Below are 15,286 nucleotides of genomic sequence, written 5' to 3'. Positions count from 1 at the left end.
ATAAACTACAATCACTTTTATAAAGCAAAAGGAAGCATAAGAAAGGATACAGGAAATATGAGAGCAGAAATTAATGATGTAGAGCAATAGTCACAAAATGTTTCTATAGAGGGTCCAATAGTAAATATTTTAGGTTTTCTAGACCAGACGGTTCTGTTAAAACTACTCAATCCTGGCTTTGTAGCACAAAAGCAACCACAGACAATATGTAAATAAACGACTTGACTGTGTTCCAATAAAACTTTATTATGAAATCAGGTGACAGCCAGATTTGACCCATGGTCCACACTTTGCTAATCCCTGATGTGGAGTAGACCTAATTGTGGAAACAAATAGCAGATCTAATTGATTAAAAAAAAAAAAAATCTTGACTTTTTGAAAATACTTATTGAAATAGACAAACTGCTAACTAATCAGCTGGAAAATAAAAAGGAAAAAATCAAGTAAAAAAAGAGAAATAATCTTTGAAATAAAAGAAAATTCCAGAAGTTAATTTTGCAGACCACTATGCAAATAAATTTTGAAAACAGATAAAATGGGTAATTCCCAATACAGTTTACCAAAATGGACTCCCCTAGACATTAAAAGCTGAAACAGACCAATTTCCATAAAAAAAAAATTGAGAACGTTATCAAGGAACTAACACAGAAAATCCCTAGGCCTAGACTGTTACCCAAAGGAATTCTACCAAACCATCCGAGAACAGGTAATCCAAATGTTTCATAAATTGTGATGATGAAGGAAACTTTCCAAATTCTTTTTATGAAACAAGGAAAATACTAATGTCTAAACCTGATGGGGATAGTGCAGAAGAAGAGAGAAAACTATAAATTGGCATCACTTATGAATATTGGTGCAAAAATACTCAAAGAAGAGTAAGAAACAGAATATAATGCCATAAAAAAAAATAATGTACTATGACCAAGTGGGATTTATTTCAGGAAAAAGGGACCAAAGAGAGAACACGAGAGAGAAATTTGAAATTATATCAAATTAAAAAGTCACAAGGAAATGAAAAGAAAAAAGAACATCTAGTAATTAGGTTTCCTTTGTATTGTATTAATGGATAGGGTAAACTAAGAAGTAAGTGGTCTTTTGTCTGATTTCAGCCAAGGAGAGAGCCTTGGAGCCTCTTTGTCTGTACACGTGATTAGAATATGGTGTCCCTAAAGAATGAGATGAACCTATTGCATCTAGAGCCATTTAAAATCCATTTAGTGAGGAGTTCCAATTCCAAAGAACTTATTCACCTTTATTTATCCTCTGAGTATGGTTCTACCTAGCTGGATCTACAAAATCATTATCTTATAAAGAACAATCATTTTCTCTCTCCATTTTTGGCATATTACAGATGACTGGCTATTCCATGCAAAATATATGCTGATTTTTAGCTTGGCCGATGGCAAGTATGAGTTTCTAGGGCTTATGGCTTATAAGAGATGCAGGCTGACTTCAGACATACCTTTTCCACCCAGAAATGTTATTACAATATTTATCATTTTGTGGAAAAATATCAGAAACCATGTTAAATTATTTGCAGTCTTTACTATCTTTTGTTTGGACTTTAATTCTGTGAACAGAATTGAATCAGTTAGAAGGGAAGTTTTTTTTTGTTTTTTTTTTTTTTTTTTAGAAGGGAAGTTTTATAAGGTCCCAAGAGATCCCAAATAATGCATGCAGTTAGAAAACCTGCTATCGTAAGCCACTTCATCAGTCAGGCATTCTACCAGGGAATAGAGGAAAAGTGGCCTGTTCCTCTTCTTTAGATACTTTTTAAAATTTACCAACACTATTTTAGAAGTAACTAAATGCAAGCAATCCTCCTCTAAAGAGGACAGAGACACCAGCATTCTCTTAGTCATAAATGATACGGTTTTAAAACCTCTAATTAGGAGCAGCCTAAATAGACAGTTGGTTTTTCGAGGTAAATACTGTCAAGAAAAAAATGGCTAGAAATCAATTATTTTTATAGCCCTTCTATAACTCTATAAATAGGGTAATATTTTAGTTGTCCTTGATGTACATTTCACAGTTTGTCTTAGAAGGATATAACGGTTGTTCAAAGTTGAGAGTTCATTATTTTGTTGAAATTTTTCTTAAGACAAATTTGATATCTAGTTACAACCACCATGAGATTTTCAGGCTAAAAGTATGTGATCACATTGTAAGGACAGGAATTGAGATTCAACCACAGAGGGCAGCTCTGTACATTTCCCTTAGCTTAGCTCCCTAGACTAGGCTTAGCCCTATAACGGAGGCAGGCAGCCTTCTTTTCGGGCACAGATCCTTGTAATTCAACTGGCAACACAGATCAACTGTTTCCTAGGGATGGATGAGACAGAATAATCTGAACACATGGGCCCCATCATTTATTAAGCAGTAATATTTAGGAAACATTTCCTGAAAAACATGGACTCCAGTTCATTTCTCCAAATAATCTAAACTAACTTAATCATACCCTTGAATCAAGTCAGATCAGCAGAGCACAGGCATTTCTAAGGCACCTTTCCTTGCCCACTCCACAACGAATTGCGCTTTTCTAAAATACAATGAGCCATGCTGAGGGCCAATATAAGAAACAGCATCATAAAATCCTCATAAAATGCTGCTCAAACACTGGATTACTTATGAAATCCCCCCAGAAATTTCTATATGTTGAAAATAACTTTACTTCTTCCCAAAAACACCATTTGTTGTGACCTTGTTGTAATAAGTTATGTCATGGCTCCCTTTCTGACTGGAAGGAGTTGAAAATTTAAAACTAAATGTGCAAGCCACTGATGAAAAAGTAAATAGATGACAAGGATATGAATCATTCTTAGCCTTATTCTGACATCTTTTTTAGGTCTCTGACTTTGCTTTACATTCTTCTTTAGGTTACATACTTATTTTATATACCCATGCAGGTCACTTAGCTTTCCTGGTGGCTCAAATGGTAAAGAATCTGCCTGCAATGTGGGAGACCCAGGTTCTATTCCTGGGTCGGGAAGAGCTGCTGGAGGAGGAAAAGGCAACCCACTCCAGTATTCTCGCCAGGTTAATCCCACCGACTGAGGAGCATGGTGGGCTACAGTCCATGGGGTCACAAAGAGTCAGACACAACTGAGCAACTAATACTGTCCCCATGATACAGGTCACTTACAGTCCTAGAAAAAGAAAGATGGGCTATAAATAAAAACTTTTGTTTGAAAAAAATCTATATTTAACATTAATGCAATGAATCACAAAGGAAAGATCAATAGATTGGACGGCACAGAAACCTAAAACCTCTATACATCAAAGACGTCATAAACAAAATTTAAAAAGATGATAAAACAGGAGAAGTATTTGACACAAATAATTTGACACCAAACTCTTACTCTATGAAAAAGTTGTATATATCAATGTATATATCAATGAGAACACAGAATTGAATAGATAAATGAAATAACAATGGTAAACAAATCAGTCAAGAAATTTGGATGTTGAAATATACGAATTTGGAGGAACTTAGAGTTACTTTCCTAACATACACTCCTAAAACTAGAATGGACCTTTCCCAGTCAACTCTCTAACATTCCAGAGGCCATGTGTTTTAAAGCTTGCTAGTTACCTGTCTCCTGATTTTTACAGAAAAAAAGAACAATTTTGGCCTCTCTCCACTCGCCACTCACTAATCCTCAAGGAATGAACAGTAAATATGTAATCTGACAGGTGAGAAGAAGGCTCCTATTCCTTCAGTCACATTTCCTAGTGGGTGGAGTTCATATGTCATAGGTGACTACCCAAAGAAGCAGATCCTTGCTGTCTGGGACCTGCCTAGGCTCAGGCGCAAGGGACATGTGTATCTCGTCTCCGAGAAGTGAGTAACTGGTCTCTGCCCACTCCTCCTCCTTGGATCGTCAGCCTGAGACTGGGTGGGTGAGCCAGGCAAGGGGCCCTGTGCAGACCCAACTACCCAAACTTCCAGGGGAAAGACAGTAGGAAACCCCTTTTTGCCACACATATCTAAGCTTCATTCTCCAGTATCACTCTCACTAGAACTGTGTTGGGGTAATTCCTGGGAACTTGCTCAGGCAAACAAAGTCAATGCTTTACTTCTCATGTGTCAGTCTGCAGAAGTGGGGTAGGTAGGATTCACGCTCTTTCACCTGCAACATGTGAATACGCTGAGGTTATATAAAGACAAGAGCCGCCACCGGGGAGCAGAGCATCACTGAGAAAGACAGAGGCTCTTGGTCTCTATACCTAGAACTGCAAGAACAGATCAAGCACTTGGTTAAGACTCCGTGCTCCCAGCGCAGGGGGCCTGGGTTCCATCCCTGACCAGGGAACTAGAGCCCACGCACCACAACTAAGACTTGGTGTAGCCACGTTAAAAAAAAAAAAAATTAGATGAGGTATTGATAGATATTCAATTACCAGGAAAACTTCACCAATCAGAAACATGTGCAAGTTTCTTAGGCATGAGCCCTTTGAATTATTTTGGCTACCACTATTTTTTTTTTTTTTTGGTCTTTCTCTTTATCATATCTTTTCTTCTAAGTAAAGGTTTTAATTTGCCCAGAAGTGGCTAAGTAGTTTGTGTGGTTAGAGCAGTGCTGCTCAAAATATGGACTGGCAGCATCAACAAGGCCTGGAAACTTACTAGAAATGAAATTTTGAGGTTCACACTCCAGGCCTGCTGAGTCAGAACCTCTAGGATGGAGTTCAGGAACCTATGCTTTAATAAGCTCTCCAGGTGATTCTTGTGCTAGCTAAAGTTTGTGAAACACAAAAAGAGCATTAGTGGGAGATTTTGATGGATTTTAGAAAGCATCTGGGGAGCCAGACATTAGCAGACAACAGGAGATTAGCTGCCCCAAATTCTGTCTCTCTTTATCTTGTTCAGAATGAAGAGATCTGAGAAAAGACTGAACCCACGTTAGTCTATAGGCTCAGGAGTCAGCCCAGCACCACAGGCTCTCAAATTGCTCTGGATTGTTTTACAGAGCCCCAGACAGAGGCGATCAAACCAGTTAATCCTAAAGTTTCAGTCCTTCCAATCCTACTTCCTGGAGCTTGCTCAAACTCATGTCCATCGAGACAGTGATGCCATTCAACCATCTCATCCTCTGTCGTCCCCTTCTCCTCCTGCCTTCAATCTTTCCCAGCATCAGGGTCTTTTCCAATGAGTCAGTTCTTCGTGTCAGGTGGCCAAAGTATTGGAGTTTCAGCTTCAGCATCAGTTCTTCCAATGAATATTCAAGACTGATTTCCTTTAGGATGGACTGGTTGGATCTCCTTGCAGTCCAAGGGTCTTCTCCAACACCACAGTTCAAAAGCATCAATTCTTCAGCGCTCAGCTTTCTTTATAGTCCAACTCTCACATCCATATATGACTACTGGAAAAACCATAGCTTTGACTAAATGGACCTTTGTTGGCAAAGTAATGTCTCTGCATTTTAATATGCTGTCTAGGTTGGTCATAGTTTTTCTTCCAAGGAGCAAGTATCTTTTAATTTCATGGCTGCAGTCACCATATGCAGTGATTTTGGAGCCCCAAAAAATAAAATCTGTCACTGTTTACACTGTTTCCCCATCTATTTGCCATGAAGTGAGGGAACCAGATGCCATGATCTTCGTTTTCTGAATGTTGAGTTTCAAGCCAACTTTTTCACTCTCCTCTTTCACTTTCATGAAGAGGCTCTTTAGTTCTTCTTCACTTTCTGCCATAAGGGTGGTGTCATCTGCATATCTGAGGTTATTGATATTCTCCCAGTAATCTTGATTCTATCTTGTGCTTCATCCAATCCATCATTTCATATGATATACTCTGCATATAAATTAAATAAGCAGGGTGACAATATGCAACCTTAATGTACTCCTTTCTCGATTTGGAAACAGTCTGTTGTTCCATGTCCAGTTCTAACTGTTGCCCCTTGACCTGCATGCAAATTTCTCAGGAGACAGGTAAGGTAGTCTGATATTCCCATCTCTTTCAGAATTTTTCAGTTTCTTGTGATCCACGTAGTCAAAGGCCTTGGTATAGTCAATAAAGCAGAAGTAGATGTTTTTCTGGAACTCTCTTGCTTTTTTTGATGATCCAATGGATGTTGGCAATTTGATACCTGGTTCCTCTGCCTTTTCTAAATCCAGCTTGAACATCTAGAAGTTCATGGTTCACGTACTGTTGAAGCCTGGCTTGGAGAATTTTGAGCATTACTTTGCTAGTGTGTGAGATGAGTGAAATTGTGTGGTAGTTTGAGCATTCTTTGGCATTGCCTTTCTTTGGGATTAGAATGAAAACTGACCTTTTCCAGTCCTGGGGTCACTGCTGAGTTTTCCAAATTTGCTCGCGTATTGACTGCAGCACTTTCACAGCATCATCTTTTAGGATTTGAAGTAGCTCAACTGGAATTCCATCACCTCCACTAGCTTTGTTCATAGTGATGCTTCCTAAGACCCACTTGACTTCACATTCCAGGATGTCTGACTCTAGTCCGGTGATCACACCATCATGGTTATCTGGGTCATGAAGATCTTTTTTGCATAGTTCTTCTGTGTATTCTTGCCACCTCTTCTTAATATCTTCTGCTTCTATTAGGTCCATACTATTTCTGTCCTTTATTGTGCCCATTTTTGGATGAAATGTTCCCTTGGTATCTCTAATTTTCTTGAAAAGATCTCTAGTCTTTGCCATTCTATTACTTTCCTCTATTTCTGTGTTGATCACTGAAGAAGGCTTTCTTATCTCTCCTTGCTATTCTTTGGAACTCTGCATTCAGATGTTTATATCTTTCCTTTTCTCCTTTGCTTTTCACTTCTCTTCTTTTCTCAGCTATTTGTAAAGCCTCCTCAGACAACCATTTTGCCTTTTTGAATTTCTTCTTCTTGGGGATGGTTTTGATCACCATCTCCTGTACAGTGTTATTAGCCCAGCTAGAAAACTACAATAGGGAAAAGGAGATATATCTAAATATAACTGCTCTAAAGAGACTATAAAAGGTAGAAATAATCACTAGGTCAGGGAAATGGCTGAAAATCATCAAAGAGAAGAATAAAGGGGCTATTCTGGAGAAAAAACAAAATGATCCCCCAAAAGGTGGGATCAGAATTAAGTATTATTCTATCAAGAAGGGTCCTCTGACAGTTGTCAATAAGTAACCCAGTGTAAGCACTAATAGAGAACTTTTCAATAACTGGCGTTGTGGTACTATGTAGCTACAGAAAATGTGACATATTTAAGAAGAGAAAGACTAGAAAGATCAGTGTAGAATTCTTCAGGCATCATTAAGTGAGTTTCAAGGTGACATTGTCCTTACAGCTGAAATGGCAGGTATGGCACAGACTACAGGAAGTCTACCCAGGAAAATACACTGACTTAAAACTTGAAAAGAAGGAACATAAAAGCAGAAATGTAAGGCGGATTCAGGGTGCCTGACCCTTGATTAGGCCCAGGCTGAGGTCACAGACTAAACTGAACAGAAATAAATACCGCCTAACAAAAGGGAAGGGGGGAAGAATTTATTTGAACACTGACAGAAGCAAGTCATCATTCTTGCTCTATGAAGACCTCACAGGCAGAATCCAAAGTTATATGTTAGGAGAACAAAAATCTATGGACGAAAACAAAAAGCAAATATAGAGAAGGTAAGTACTAATCTATAGCAAAAGGTATTAGCCAGGCATGGGGAAGAAGAAGTAATAGAAACAGCTGGCATGGAAGGTTGAAAGCTTACCACTCAGCTAGCCTGATGGAGCAGAATGGAACACTTAGGAGACCCTAGAACACTGGAGGATTATCCCTCCCAATGCAGTAAAGCAAAGGGTGGTGGGAAGGAGTGCTTCAGTTCCCGTCAAAGGAACACGGGCAGTTCAAGTCTTGGAAATTCAGTTCTAAGGAAAGGTGGGGTTTGGGTGAAAAATCATTAACCTAGGGGACTTCCTGGACCACATCTGACCAATGAAAGCACAAGTTCCAGAAACTCAACAGCAGCTCAAGTATCAGAGGAGGGTAATTTTCCAGGAAAGACAAAGGAAACCTCTTAACCAGGAAGCAGGACTCAGAAGCAAGGCATTCAATAATAAGAAGTCATTTGAATTAGAACAATTCTTGGGAGCTTTCTGGGGACAGAGAAATTCAGAGAAAAGAGCAGGAAGTTAGGACTGTGTTGCAAGACAATACATTTTTTTTTGTTTTTATGAGTTTATTGCAGTATTTTTCTCCCCATTTGACATGTACCCTCCTTTCTGTATATAGAAGTATAGTTAATTTACAATGTTATGTTAGTTTTAAGTGTACAGCAAAGTGATTCAAGCATACAATTTATATATACATATATATGTTTGTTGCTCAATCATGTCCAACTCTTTGAGACCCCATCAACTGCAACCCGTCAGGGCCCTCTGTCCATGGGCTTCTCTAGGCAAGAATACTGGAGTGGGTTGCCATTTCCTTCTCCAATACACACACACACACACATACACACACACATATATACTTTTCAGATTCTTTTCCATTAAACATTATTATAAGATATTGAATATAGTTCTCTGTGCTATACAGTCGGTCTTTGTTTCCCTACCTTATATATGTTGTTGTTGTTGTTTAGTGGCCAGGTTGTGTCTGACTTTAGCGACCCCATGGACTGTAGCCTGCGAGGTTCCTCTGTCCATGGGATACTACAGTGCCATTTCCTTCTCCAGGGGATCTTCCCAACCCAGAGACTGAATCCCAGTCTCCTGCATCTCCCGATTGGCAAGCAGATTCTTTACCTAGAATCAGGTAAAGATTCTAGGTAAAGATTCTAGATTTACCTGAGCCAACAGGGAAACATGACCTTATATACAGTAGCATGTATACGTTAATGCCAAATTCTTCATTTATCTCTGCCCCTTGCCCCCACTGGAGCCTCCCAGATGGTTCAATGGTAAAGAATCTACCTGCCAATGCAGGAGACGCAGGTTCAATGCTTGGGTCAGTAAGATCCCCTGGAGAAGGAAATGGCAACCCACCCCAGGATCTAATGGACAGAGAAGTCTGGCAGGCTACGGTCACCGTGGTTGCAAAAGAGTCAGACACGACTTAGCAACTAAACAACAAGCGCCGCCTGTTATGCCCCTCTCTGGCAACCAGAAGTTTATTTCTCATGTCAGTGAGTCCATTTCTGTTTAAGACAATGCATTTCACTTGAAGAGTTTCCTAGTATAGGTATAGGATGTCCTGCTCACAGAGAAAGGAGGCTCTTTCACTACACAGATCAAGATCTTTAGCAACGGTGGAGGGTGGGAGAGACAGGGCCTGAAGGAGAAATGAAAATACAAGGTTCTAAGTACATGGGATAGACAAGAAGAAAGACCCGGAGCCACCATGGGCGAAGTTCCAAAATGTTCAGAAAGAGTAGATTTCCTCCCCCTATAACAGATGAGCAGCCTAAGGTCAGACGGAATCCAAGTAACTTTATGAAAAGAGATTTCCCAAATTAAGTTGAAATTCACGGGGGGTGGACTTCAGATGGCGTAGTGACCTATAGAGGCTGACACATCACATGGTAGATTATACTCACTATGGATAATCTGGGGTCCACCTTGCAAAGGAGGAGCTAACCACAGTCTCACTTTTCGAACTTGGCGGCATGACCCCCTCATTATACTAAAGCTAGAGACCACATCTCCTACCACTTTCTCCAACTCACTCTGCTCCAGCCATGCTGGCTTCCCGGATGTTCCCAGAACACGTCAAGGACATGCCTGTCACATGGTGTTCGCTCACTCCCTTCAAACCTGTACTTAAATGTCTCTTTACAATAGAGGCCCTCCCTGACCATCAGCTGCCAGTCCCTATGCCAGATTTTATTCTTCATCGCACCACTTAGCCCCACCTAATATATGATATATTTCCTTACTTGTTTATCTGTCTCCTCTCCAACCTCCTGACTCCAACCCCTTGACAGCTGAGATTGTTTTATTGTTGCTATATCATCAGCTATCAGAAGCTGCCTGACACGCAATAGATAAGAAGTGAACATTTATTAAATGAATGCATTTACACACCCATGGCATTTGAAGTTTCTGCTCATGGTCCAGGGCTGACAAAAGCAAAGTGGGTCTGGACTGACATGCACTAAGTTCTAGGAACAGAATTTTTCTTTTTTTTGAGCACTAATATTTAGTAAAAAGCAGTAGATGCACTGATTAAAAATGAGGGCCCTGGAGCCAGACTGTGTTCAAATCCCACCTGTACCTCTCAGGAGTTTTGTGATCTTGGGCAAGTTGCTTAATGTCTCTGTGCCTCATGGTCCTTATCTGTAAAAGGGGAATAATAGCAATGCCTTCCTCAGAAGGTTGGGTAGGTTTGGGTTGACTCAAGGATGGTACTTTGAACAGTGGCTGGACATCTTCAGGGCTCAAAAAACAAAGTTAGAGCTGATACTGTGTATAAAATAGACAACTGACGAGAACCTATCAAACAGCTCAGGGAACTCAGCTCAATGCTCTGTGGTGACCTAAATGGGAAGGAGATCCAAGAAAGAGGGGATCTGTGTATACGGATGGCTGATTCACTTCACTACATAGTAGAAACTAACACGGCATTGTAAAGCAACTATATTCCAATAAAAATTAATTTAAACAAATGAGTAAATAAAGCTAGCACTGCTGTCATCATCATTATTATGTACCAGGAACTGTTTTAAACATTTCACTTGCATTACATCATATAACGAATCATGCAGAAGGTAACTGAGGCCCAGGAGCAAGACAAAGGTGTCTAATCCACTGGGATTTTCTCACTGACATTCACACAACATAAAATTACCACTTTAATGTATACAATTCAATGACATTTAGTACACTCACGGTGTTGTACAGTTGTGACATAATTTTGCTTTTCGACGTTCTGTAACTCTGGGACTCACGCTGAGAAATGGAAAGATGAAACTTGGGATAATTCAAGACTACTTCAACTTCAGAGGTACCTTAGAAGTAATATAGGCTTTCCAGGTGGCTCAGTGATAAAGAATCCGCCTGCCAATGCAGGAGATCAACAGATGCAGGTTCAGTCCCTGGGTTGGGAAGACCCCCTGGAGGAGGAAATGGCAACCCGCTCCAGTGTTCCTGCCTGGAGAATCCCATGGACAGAGGAGCCTGGCGGGGTAATGTTCATGGGGCTGCAAAGAGTTGGGCCCGACTGAGCGACTGAGCACCACCTCCACCAAGAAGTAACGTCTATTACAAAAAGCCAGATTTCCAGGATGTAACAGCTAGAACACAGTCTCCATCACAAGCAGGCCACTCTGACAGAGACTTTGCAGAGAAAACACTGGGGAAGAAAGAACCTGGGAGTGCCTTCACACATTAATTTACAAGGAGAAGTAGGTGTTAATTTCAGACTTTTATTCCACTGAGGATTTAACAGTTGGAGGAAATGTATATTCAAATTGTGAGCATTATTCTGTAGCTGGAAATGGATGAGGGGGCTAGATTTATGCAGTGAGGAGGCGTTCATCGTGCAACGTCTGTTGATACCAAGCATAATCTGAGATGGAAAATAAAATCGTGAATTTTCATTCTCCCGTTAACTGCATGGCCTCCACTTGTGTCTATTATATTTCAGAGCCTTCCAAGTACAAAGACCAAAGTGTTCACTCCCGACCCGCAAAGATCAGTGGGTGAACAGGATAAAGGCCTCAGGAAGGTAGGAGCAAGACCTATCTTATTCTACTGTGTTTCTTCAAAGGAGGCAGCCTCTTTGCCTGGCTGTCCATAAGTTTGTCGCTTAAGCCCTACTGATAAAAGAAAAAAAGAAATTAATTGTAGAAGGACTTCCCTGGCAGTCCAGTGCAATAAATTAATTGTAGCGACAACAGCATCTCTCGCCACTAGGGGGAGCTGTGGAGTTGACACAGCCGCTTCTATTGGGAAAGGAAATCACCCCTGAATATTTATTGGAAGGACAGATGCTGAAGCTGAAGCTCCAATACTACGGCCACCTGATGTGAAGAGTCGACTCACTGGAAAAGATTCTGATTCTGGGAAAGACTGAAGGCAGGAGGAAAAGGGGGCAACAGAGGATGAGATGGTTGGATGGCATCACTGACTTAATGGACATGAGTTTGAGCAAGCTCCAGGAGCTAGTGAAGGATAGGGAAGCCTGGCTTCAGTCTATGGGGTTGCAAAGTTGGACATGACTGAGCGACTAAACAGCAACAACACAAGCCACAGGGGAAGGAGGAGCCTGATCTGCTTTAGGTCACTGTTTTCTGCATCGGGTTAATGTGCTTCTACAAGACCCAGTCAGGTGGCCTCTTTGTCCCCCCAGTGCCTGACACAGTGGAGCTCACATTTCCGAACTCCTGGAAGTTGGTTCTAGTTGCCCATAATGTCTACCTTTAGGGTTCAGCTGTCTTAAATTTGAGGTGAAAGATAGAAAGCCTTACACAATGTTCGATCCATTACTCCTCGAGATTCCTGAGTAAAGCATTCAGCTCCTGGTCTGTACCCTCTCTGAGCCAGTACCCCTGTGGGCTGGGAAGATTCAGAGACCTTCCACCCCAGATAAAACTGGCAGATTGTTAGACCAAGAACCCAGGTCTCTTGCCTCCAGACTAGCATTCTTTATGCTCCCCCACGTCGTGCAGTTCAACACACACATTTAACTTGTTGTCTTAAGACACCAAACAGAAAGACATCCCCACCTACCTGCTGGTGCGGTGGTCACTGTTGTTTGCACTGACGGCAGCTCCGGAGATCCCAGGAGGGTGACATTCACTGTGTAGTCAGTTGCTGGATACAGATCTAAACACACCACTGCCGTCTGTTCCCTCGTTGTAAAGTTAAACAAAGTTGCGTGATAAAAATTATTCAGATACCGCCTTCGACCTAGAACTTTAAACTGTCATGAGATTAAAAGAAAGGGATGCATTAAATTTGTTTGGCTTGCAGAAACCTATACTACAAGCAAAATGAAAGAAAGCAAGCTGCTTCCTTCTACTTATCTTCACCCACATAGAATTATTTTTAATACAATAGCAAGCTAAACTGGGTGACAACTTTACAAAGCTACCCTGCGTAGCCTATGCAACCTCCCCCTCAACCAGCTATAAGACTAAGCTTAAAATGCATAACTACATCTCTGATGAACCAAATGTCAAGCTGGTCTACAGTAATCCCTTGAGCCTACCCAGGTGAAGGAGACTGCACTAGAGTTACTGGGCAAAATCCTTTTCTTCTCATTCATAAGGAATCCATAGACAAGTGTCTAGAACAGACATTTTACACTTTTATGAGGACAACCCCAAATTATCTGCCTTTGGAATGTGTAACTGAGCAACTGAGCCGTGGTACTTCACTTGAGCCTGCCTATTAGAGCTCTGGAAAAGAGTTTTCATTACAAGCAGTCATCACACACAGTGTTAACCCAATACCCTAGCCACCACCAACTCAATATGTACATATAATACAGGGGCTTATAAAGGAAAAAAAAAACATGTAAAAGTCTCAGATCATATGATCATCTGGTGCTTTAGCTGGATGTTCATGTGCTTAGAGTTTCCTTTGATGCTGGTGTCACTGACTCTTCCATCCTCTACCTTTCTTCATCACAGTCATTCTTCTACCTGACTCTGATACCTGGCTCATTGAGAGATTCCTCTCTCCCCCAATTCCTAGCATTCTCTTGGGTAACATGAAAGTCCTTATATAGAAAAGTCATCAAAACTTGGTCTCAAGAGTGCCTTGAGTTCACTGCTGTGAAGTTCCTCCACTCCACCTGAGCTACCCATATCCACGGCCACATCCTAGACTGTGTCCTCCTCTGAGCTGCTCCACCAGGAGCTCCCAATCCCCTATTCTTCTGGACCACTTGCTCCCACTCTGATTGCTCTCAGGAAATCCCCCAAGATTTCCTCACTCAAAAGAAAGTGAAAAGGAAGTGAAGTCGTTCAGTCGTGTCCGACTCTTTGCGACCCCGTGGACTGTAGCCCACCAGGCTCCTCCGTCCACGGGATTCTCCAGGCAAGAATACTAGGGTGGGTTGCCATTTCCTCCTCCAGGGGGACCTTCCCGATCCAGGGACTGAACCTAGGACTCTTGCATTGCAGGCAGACGCTTTAACCTCTGAGCCACCAAGGAAGCCTCAAAACTGTCTACCACTCCTCACTCAGAGCTGTCTACCAATATTCTAACTCCCCCACCCTCACTTTCCCCACCTGTCTCAAAAAAAAAAAAACCATTGTTATATCACTTCTACCATTCTCCTTGCCTCATACCCTGAACACCCTTACCCATTTGTTCTCCATGTCACCCATTCTTGAAAACTGAAATCACTCTGTCCATCCAGATGTTTGACCTCACCCACTTCTACATTTAGACTGCCGCCATCTGCTGGAGAAAAACCTCACAACTATGGAGGCTGCATTTCTATAAAGTCTATCTCATTCTAAACTACCTGTATTTCAGTCTATAAACAAAAATTACTTTCTAATTAACAAACTTGAAGTCACACAGTTTGAATAATTTTATAATATAGTCCTTTTACTTAACAACATTATAAAGCTTTTCTCTATCATTAAATAATCCTATAAATGGATAGAGTGCCTGTTACCTGCCAGCCAGAGTATAGTGTTGGGTATACAACAGAAAATAAGATAACAGGTCCCAACCTCAAGGAACTCACAGGCAAATAAAATACCCAGGAATAAGTGTTACAACACATGAGGCTGGAGGAGTACCCAGGAGTGCCACCTGACCTTCCTCCTTAGGAATCAGGGAAGACTCCCTCATCTTAATTGTGGACTGAAGGGGAAATTAGCATTAATCCCCACGTGAGCTGGGGATGTGAAAAGTCGGGATAGGAAAAACAATTCAAAGAAGGGATGGCATTTGGGGGAAGAGGTCAGTGAAGGCCTCCCACCACGGAGATGACCAAGTTGATCACTGAAAGACAAACAGGAGTTAGTCAGGTAAAATGAGGGAGAAAAGGGTTTTGCAGTAGGGAGTCACATATGTGAAGACACAGTGCTAAACGGAGCTCAGGAAGCTTGTAGGGGGTGGGGCACAGGGCCCAGAGCTTAGAGAACAGATTCAGTTCAGTTCAGTTCAGTCGCTCAATCATGTCCGCCTCTTTGCGACCCCATAACTGCAGCACGCCAGGCCTCCCTGTTCATCACCAACTCCCAGAGTCCACCCAAACCCACATCCATTGAGTCGGTGATGCCATCCAACCATCTCATCCTCTGTCGTCCCTTCTCTTCCTGCCTTCAGTCTTTCCCAGCATCAGGGTCTTTTCAAATGAGTCAGCTCTTTGCATGAGGTGGCCAAAGTATTG

At 41.4% G+C, this 15,286-nt stretch overlaps 1 protein-coding gene across 4 annotated transcripts in view; it reads right to left on the bottom strand.

Annotated features, from left to right (window-relative positions):
- Positions 1 to 15,286, bottom strand: part of SUSD1 (sushi domain containing 1) — a 133,842-nt gene that overhangs the window by 45,350 nt on the left and 73,206 nt on the right. For all 4 annotated transcript variants that reach the window (XM_070459285.1, XM_070459282.1, XM_070459284.1 and 1 more), the window contains one exon: positions 12,661 to 12,853. In XM_070459285.1, the coding sequence (XP_070315386.1) occupies positions 12,661 to 12,853 (193 nt within the window). The remainder of the gene's footprint in view (positions 1 to 12,660; positions 12,854 to 15,286) is intronic.

The sequence above is a fragment of the Odocoileus virginianus genome, chromosome 31, assembly GCF_023699985.2.
Source record: "Odocoileus virginianus isolate 20LAN1187 ecotype Illinois chromosome 31, Ovbor_1.2, whole genome shotgun sequence".
Lineage (NCBI taxonomy): Eukaryota > Metazoa > Chordata > Mammalia > Artiodactyla > Cervidae > Odocoileus > Odocoileus virginianus.
The sequence above is the reverse complement of the archived record's forward strand: the minus strand, read 5'-3'. Positions and strand labels throughout refer to the sequence as shown.